At 33.6% G+C, this 8,110-nt stretch overlaps 1 protein-coding gene across 3 annotated transcripts; it reads right to left on the bottom strand.

The window, feature by feature from the left end:
- Nucleotides 1–303: 303 nt before the first annotated feature.
- Nucleotides 304–5,770, bottom strand: LOC110623453 (uncharacterized protein At3g52155, chloroplastic). Of its 3 annotated transcripts, none has more exons than XR_006352119.1 (5): nt 5,289–5,770; nt 4,876–4,975; nt 4,574–4,753; nt 4,044–4,414; nt 304–824 (listed from the first exon to the last, which is right to left on the bottom strand). XR_006352119.1 is itself a non-coding variant. In XM_043960372.1 (5 exons), exons 1-5 carry the CDS (start codon nt 5,563–5,565, stop codon nt 776–778), a joined length of 708 nt encoding a protein of 235 aa, XP_043816307.1. In that variant the 5' UTR covers nt 5,566–5,770; the 3' UTR covers nt 304–775. The 3 variants fall into 3 exon arrangements, 2 of the variants coding, with proteins under 2 accessions (XP_043816307.1, XP_021624099.1); XM_043960372.1 differs by having other exon boundaries at nt 304–808; nt 4,044–4,161; XM_021768407.2 differs by having other exon boundaries at nt 4,044–4,161; nt 5,289–5,769.
- Between the last annotated feature and the right edge of the window lie 2,340 nt (nt 5,771–8,110).

Here is an 8,110-nt window from a genome sequence, read left to right as displayed (position 1 = left end):
AAAATAAATCTACTAAATTTGAATAGTAAAAATTCTTATATAAATCCAAAATTACAAACATCGACCATCAATCCTAAAATTAATAATAAAACTGTATTCGGGAGATTAAACTATAAATTTCACAAATATTTACAAGAAATATTCTTAAGATTGAATTTGTTTATATTTTGACATGTTTTAAATTTATATAGTATATTTTTTGATTTATTAATAATTTTTAAAAATAAAAAATTAGCGCACCGCAAGGGTATATGTCTGTTATATACAGGATAAGTTATTTAAACATGTTATGATCTCTGAGAGTGCACTGATGATATATCTGATTTCTCATTTCAATAATCAATAAAAGTGCTACAATATGGATATCAATCAGATGAATGAACCGCAAGATCCATCTTCCTCAACATCATACGAAAAAGAGAAAAACAAAAACAAAAAAAACACTTCCCGCAGGCTGGCATGCCAAGATCCTCATATCATTTAGCTCCTTAAGCTCAGATAGGTTTCCAGTGGCAAGAAACCTTGTTTTCATTTTTTCGACAACTTATATCATAGAATGTTTCTTGAGCAGGCTCCTTTTTTCCAGACTAAATCAAAGTTCTGTAAGATCAAATGGGGGACAAATTAGTACAGAGAGTAAACATGAACAATTACCACCATTAGCCAAAAAGTTAAACTCCAATTTCTCTTCTTTTTGTAAAGGAGGGGACAAAGGTGTCGATCTTATGGAAGGCATTCAAAATTTCTGGTACATGCTACAGGTCATCATTTGGTTTTACAACACCCTGAAGCTTCCACCCACCAAGTCCTGCCAAAACAAATGCCTGAGAGTGCAACACGCGAGGTCAGATAAAAATCAAGGGAAATTAATATAAAAATTCTGTTTGACACCCTATAATGTAACCAGACGGTAGCAAGTAACATTCTCAAATTTACACTACATGATCTGTATCTTATATCATTAACTATTACTAACAATTAATTCAGAACAACTTGAACACACAAAAGGTGTTTCTGATTCAGCTCCTTCCGTCCCAAACATGTGCCCTTCTGCAGTTCAATGCTCAAATTAGAACAAATAGAACTCTCTCTAATTATATCAAGCTTTCATTGATAGTTATAGGACAAACAACAAAAAAAAAAACACTAACCAATTCAGAAAAACTCCCCATTTTGTAATGGCCATTAACAATATGGTAAAGCTTCTCATCACAAGTATCTGACAATATTTATAAAGGCCCACGAATCATATTTCCACTTCTCGGAGAGTCCTTGTTAAAGAAAGTCCATATTCAATTCTCTGCAGGCAGTGAAATTTTCAGCCTGCAATGCTTTGTACATGTAGATGCCCTAACCTAAGGACGTCATATGCATGCTCACGTTAGCTTCAACACAGCTCAAGAATAGGAAAGCTAGATTAAAGGTTATTTATCCGTTTTTACTTGCTTTTATTTCAGTTCCACCTAGTTCTTCAAGGTACTATGATCCTCCATCCTTCTAAATAAGCCTTCCAGATTCACCAAATTCCTAATCCTGAGGTCCTGAACTTTCCATTTTCAGCAGCTGTATCTGCAGCACCAACAAGTTTTAAGCAAACACAAGCTCTACTCTTAATCGTTTAGTTACTCGTTTAGCTATCTAATCAAGTTCTTTGAAAAATCCCACCCTATTGTTTGAAGACTTGCTGTTTTGGTGATATGTTACATAACAGATTTCAATGCACCAGTTTTGTTTTATAATTCACATGAAATTCTCTTCCTACGTCACTTCTTCATGGCAGACTGCCTGACCTGTCCGCATTGTCTCATAATTTTGTGCATCTCTATTTTTTCCATCAGTATGTCAAAACATTTGCAGTAAAGTTCTGCTTTTCTTCTCTGTCTCTCATAAGCTTTTTCCAACTAAATTTTAAGGCTCTGTCCAGAATTTTGTGTCAGCCTAGCCATTGTTCCACTTTTATGCAAGACCTCATAAGCTCAAGTGACATAATGCAGATAACGTCAGTGTACTCCATCACCAAATATTCCACTCTAGGAAAAATTCAGAACTTCTTTGAATCAGGATCTATATTAAGTCATTGGAGGTGTTTGTTAGGTAGGAAACCCTAACACTGAGATTGAATGGAGAATATAGAAGAACAGAAGAATAGAAGTAGAGAGAGAGAGAGAGAGAAATTAGAGTAGAGACTAGAGATGATAGAGAGAAGAGGGAGAGAATTATTATTCATCTTTAGAATCTGGAATGATCTTAACAGATTGTTAAGTCCCATTATATTCAGCAAATCCCTCCTAGAATACTGTTTCAACAGCAGTAACTGTCCATAACAATTTTCCCTCCAATTTACAATTCCCCCTTTCACACTATACTACTTATTCCTATACCTCTTTTTATACATGACAGGGTTCTAATAGCACTTTATAAGTCTAAGCACAACATCCTTTCGCATAAACCAGAATTTCCCAGCAAAGATCCTCCACAAGATGTTCGTAGAAGTTGCAAGTGAAGGGCATGAAAGAGAGGCAAAAGAAATAGGAGAGTGCTTTACTTTTACTCAGAGAAGGGAGGGAAACTGAAGGAGATGCCAGAAGAATGAAAGTAACATAGAGACACAAACAATCCTCTCGCCAACACCTCCCCCTCCCAAAGGAAACAAATAAGAGGAAATATATCAAATTGCCTCCATACTTCCATAACACACTTCTTTCTATTTTCCTTTTTCAGTCAAGTTTGGTATTCGAGATAAAATGGCTACTATCAGTATTATTCAGAATGATGAAGTTTTTAGCAATATTAGTACAATTCTTGCCCATGGATTTATCAAAATTTCAGAAAGTGAAAAGGGTTTCTCCTTGTTGAGAATGTTTTGATGGAAGAAGAAGACATGAAGTTTTATGGAGAAGAACGAAGTGGAAAACAATATTGGAATTTTGGTAATCGTATATGTGCATTGAGTTTATGTGGACTTTGTACAAAGGATTCTTTCATTGTTAACCATGATGGTGATTTTATTTTTTTTGATCTTATAATTCTCATGAAAGATGAATGGGATATATTAAGAAGACAGAGGAAGAAGCTAACTCCCTATTTTACAGAAAGTTGTCATCGTATCATAAGGAAAATAAATTTGAAATTTGGAGACACAGGAAGAAAAAACTCAATTTCTGTTCCATATTTGTTTGAAAAGGTTTGCTCTGCTTGCAATTTTGTAGCTATTGGCATACTTGTGATAGATTTGTTTGCGGTAGTTAACATGGGGGTGAGGGTGGTTGTCTTTGAATTGCTTCAGGTTTTAGAGATGTGCAGTAGAAAAATCATATTAGAAGACATCAAGGATCTTGGGAAGTAGTGACTTCCGCTTGGGATCTAGTCATTTCAACTCCTTTTTCTTCTCATTCTTGAGGACAAGAATGATCTCAAGAAGTGGGGAATATTATGATAATTAGGAGAACAGAAATGTACAGAGGAATATTTCTATAAATAGGAATGGTATTGTGACTGATGGAATTCGGTTCAGAATAATAAAATAACAATTACTCTCTCTTAATTATCTCTCTGTCTCCTCTTCTCTCTCTTCCTCTCTTCTCTCCTTTCTTGATCTTCTCCTTCTATTTTCCCTACCTGCTTCTCTTCTTTCTGCTCCTTTTCTTTCTGTCCTTCTGCAAATTTGGTGCTTTCATAACATTCTCTCTCTCTCACTTTTGGGAAAAATGAAGAGCAAAATTTTAATAGAAAACAACTTTCTCTCTGTTTTTCCCCAATTTCCAAACCAGAGGAAAAGGTAGTTCTCTTTGTTGACTTTACTTCCACTTAATCACTTTCATTTCCCCTTTATTTTGCTTTCAAGCAAAGTGTTAATAGTAACATAATTTTCAAAGCAAGTGATACATGCTATCGTCTAAATACATTTTTATTGGTTTAACAAACTTGTTAAGAAGAACATATATGGAGTATCATCTGTTCCATATCATAATGAGAAGAAAAGTGTGCAGATTGACCAGATGCCATTTATTTGGGAAAAAAGAAAGAAAAAAAAAAGGCCTAACCTCTTCCCAGGACTTCCCAGTAGCTTCAAGCAAAGCAGCATTGCATGGCTTCAGTTCCACAGTCGCACCAGTAAACATTGAGGCTGCCTCCTCCCACCCCCTATTATGTCCCATGCACCTATACAATCAACTAAGAATCATCTATTTTTTTCAGTAATACATGATAGAAATGAAATTAGAGTTCTAAGAAGGAAATAAAAATTAAACGCCTAAACCAAACAAAGAATGGGTCCTTTTCTTTCCTTTTCTTTTTCCATTTCCTTTGGTATTCTCATTCTTCTTCTTTTCCATTTCCTTGGTGTTCTATTTATACCCATTTGACTCCATAACAATTTTGGATGCTAACACAAACTTGGAGATGCAGATGCTTGCTAAGAACAAAAAACACAACAATTATTTCACAACATGTGAAATAGATTATTCATCTTATTTCTAGTTAGGGCCACACAAATATGGTGGAACTCCTAATCTAGAAATGGCTAAGAAATACTTGGTTGGAAAAATAATCACAATAATTTAGTGGAACTCACATGACAGTGAGGATCTTATCACTTGAATATCTGCAGATAGCTTGCTGAAGATGCTCAGCAGTCTGGCCATCCATCGCTGCAATTGAATAGAAGCTTGGAATGAAATGAACCTCAGAGTTCAAAAGGTCTGCAACTTGCTCCTGCATTATGTTAAGCGTTTCCCTTGTCCGCGTTGCATCACTGAATACAATATACATCAAGTAGGATGTTCAAGACCAATTGATGTGCAGTGGTTTGGCAGAAAAATTTTTATTATATCGGATAATGATACAAGTATAAGGAAGATAAGAAAAGATGCAAACCTGGATAGAATAAGCTGAGGAATCCAACCAAGCTGTAGGAGCTTCTGAGAGACTTGGGCGGCATCAGCTTTTCCAGCTTTGCTCAGAGGTCGATCATGATCTAATGGGTAAAATAACAACGCAAGGATAAATTACATTACCGAGAAAACGAAAACCATCCAGCTGAGACTGGAAGAGTGAGAGAGAGAGTTAAAGCGGCACAAAAGGCATTAGCTATTAGAAATATGGAGATCAAGAAGATAATAAGTTGGCACAATTTTGGGGGAGGAATCAATAATGTAATGAAAAGAAATCAAAGCTAGTAATACCCGGTTGAATTTAGAACGATATAGGAAAGAAAGAGCAAGGGGAGCGATTGCAATCATATTGAAATACATATGTTAAAAATTGGGCCGAACGTAATAACTTTTCACCTCTCAATGAAGGGTTGTCCCAAGAACTCTTAGCATGGCGGAGGAGAATAAGGCGGCGAGCCACCGATTTAGAGGGAGCTTGTCGGGAGTCTTCCTCGGTGACTGTGGCTGTGACAGCCGCCAGAGAGCTAAAACGGGCGGACAAACGATGGCATGCATTGGGGTTCCTCCTGCAACCGCAAAAAACTGAAACGGATGATTGCAGAGGTGGGTAAGACTCGTTGAGGAACATCAATAGATTACTGTTTATACTCAGGAACACTGTGTTCATTTCCATTTCAGTAGCTTTCTTTCTTCTGAGTTTTAACTGACGAATATGTTCATTTGATCGAGTACAAAGCTAATTTCACAACAGATGATTTAAGTAACCTCCGATTGGCTCCAATCACAATGAGGCAAGAGTTTTGCAGAGCAAGAGCGTCAGATTTTCCTTTTTTTTCCTTCAACTTTGTAAATATTCACAAATCATTGGATAGAACAATACCCATTATCCGTTTTATCAGCTGAATATGTTATACGGTATCAGCTGTGTTTTTCATATTTTTAATTTAGGCCCATTCACATACAAAATCTAGGGATTTTTTTTATTTAATCTAAAATTTTAAAAAGTAGTGAACAATTATAAACTATTGTATCTGATTTTAAAATTTAAATATTGAAAAGTATGTTCAGTTGATTTAGCAATACATTTATGTAGATAAATATTATTAATAAAAAATAAATAATTTTATAATTTAATTTATATTTTTAATAGTTAGTAAAAATTTAATTTAAAATTTACAAATTTATTATTCTTTTTCTGAACTGGGGTAAGAGATTACAACTTGAGCATCTTACTATTTGCAACTAATTTTATATATATTTATTTCTTCATTTGCAAATATATTATTAGGTAGTATTTCAACATATTATAGTCTATAATTATTCTATTAATTTTATAAATTTAAATCATTCTATTATTATTTAATAATATAAATTATCGCTTAAAAATAACACATACACTGTTATAATTAATATTCAAAAAAATTAAAAGATTTAAAATTAAAAAAAAAAAAAAGTCTTGTAGTCTTTTATGCTAGATTATACGATAATGAAGAATAACATTAAAATTTTAGAAATTTAATAGTAAATGATGATTATATAAATTTTAAAAAATTTAAATTAAATTATAAAAATAATAAAAAAATTTAAAATTTTTTACATCAATAGTTTTTATAAGCTTACTACATGAGTATAATAAAATAATATTATATAACATTGTCACATTAATATTAATATAATACACTTTTCATAATTTAAATTTTAAAATTAGATATAAATTTTATAATTGTAAATTTTTAAAATTTTAAAATAAATTTTAGAATTTTTTTATACCAATCAGCTTTTAATTTAAAATAAAAACACCTTTAAGATATTGAATAAATAATACAATTATTCACGCTTCGTTAAAGTTAAAAAAATAAAAAATTGAATTATAAATAATTTGATCGGTTTTTTAATTTACATTTAAAATAAATGAATGAAATCTTTAGTTGAAGTAAACCGCCTATACTTTAAGATGAAAAGATAAAGAATCTTTGGGACTTTTATTTTTTTTTTTTTTTTGAACATCCAAGTTAAATTGCATTGAGAGCACAAACTCAAATTGATCTGGAAATCAAAACCAAAAAAATTCACATTTTGGCCCAAAATTAAACATAATTCAATTTATTTTAAAAATATCCAAAGCAATTTACCATTTTATCCTTCCATTGTCTCATTCTACACCCACTGACTTAAGGCAAAAAGAATGGCCGACCACCATATATTACAAGGACAAAAGTTAAGCTAACGAAATCAATAAAATAAAAATATAACCTCGAAAGAGAATAGCCGAAAAGATAAAAAGGAACTGTCGATTGAAAGTCAAAAGGAAAAACCAATGCCACGACGTTTCAGTCTCGGATAGCTGTAGAACCACAGTGAGGAGGCAGATTCGCACTTCAGCACCGATTAGTCCACAGATTTACATTGTCCACGATGATAATTGGCCGAACAGAATACTTGAGGCATAAAAATGGGATCATGGAACACTCACGCACACTCAATTAAACATCTCACTGAAAATCACCAAGATCCAAATCCTAAACTATACACAAAGCACAACAGAAAACTCCTTGAGGTCGAAGAATCACTCTGTCATGACCAGGGTCACGATTCCTCCGCCGATGGGCAGGGAACCCCAATCCTGAAACCTGCTTCCTTCGGTTCTTTTTCTCGCTTGCTCTCTTTCTCTCTTTTCTTTTGAATCTTTGGGACTTGGCAAATTGGGTTTCTGCCAATCTACTGATACACGAGATTTCTCACTTTTGGAAAGGACTGTTGCTTCTGTTGTGAACTCGAATCTCTTATCCACCTCTTCTTAAGATGTCAACGGGTCGTTCCCATATAGTTTCCTCTCCTATGATGATTCAGGAATGTTGATTCAGGTATCCTTATTACCTGGAGAAACAAGGTTGGGTATATGGCAACTTACCAGTATTCAATTCTTCATCTTCAAGACCTTGATAGCAATGCGCACAACATGAGACTAATAGCCTTCTTTTTATGGAGCATTTAGAAAAGAAGAAATGACAGAGTATTTCGTAACCTTAATTCTAGTCAAATTGAAGTTATTTATTCTGCTATTTTCTGTTGCATATTCACCTCAGTCTCCTCCAATGGAAATCCATCAGCTTCCTTTGATAATTTCAGTCTCGGCCTCCACATAGATTTATTAAAATTAATTTTGATGGTGCAATCAAGAAAAGTAAGAATCAAGATTCTTGGCAGCTTTGGCCAGA

The sequence above is a fragment of the Manihot esculenta genome, chromosome 9 (genome assembly GCF_001659605.2).
Source record: "Manihot esculenta cultivar AM560-2 chromosome 9, M.esculenta_v8, whole genome shotgun sequence".
Taxonomy (NCBI): domain Eukaryota; kingdom Viridiplantae; phylum Streptophyta; class Magnoliopsida; order Malpighiales; family Euphorbiaceae; genus Manihot; species Manihot esculenta.
Note: the sequence above shows the minus strand (reverse complement) of the source record. Positions and strands in the feature narration are given on the sequence as shown.

What these genes read in the sequence shown, in the direction of transcription:
- LOC110623453 (XM_021768407.2), bottom strand. Translation starts at nt 5,565, where the DNA reads ATGGAAATGAACACAGTGTTCCTGAGTATAAACAGTAATCTATTGATG. An exon ending in GGACAACCCTTCATTGAGAG is followed by an intron (nt 4,976 to 5,288) that starts GTGAAAAGTTAT and finishes TTTACCCATTAG; the next exon opens with ATCATGATCGACCTCTGAGC. An exon ending in CTGGGAAGTCCTGGGAAGAG is followed by an intron (nt 825 to 4,043) that starts GTTAGGCCTTTT and finishes TTGCACTCTCAG; the next exon opens with GCATTTGTTTTGGCAGGACT.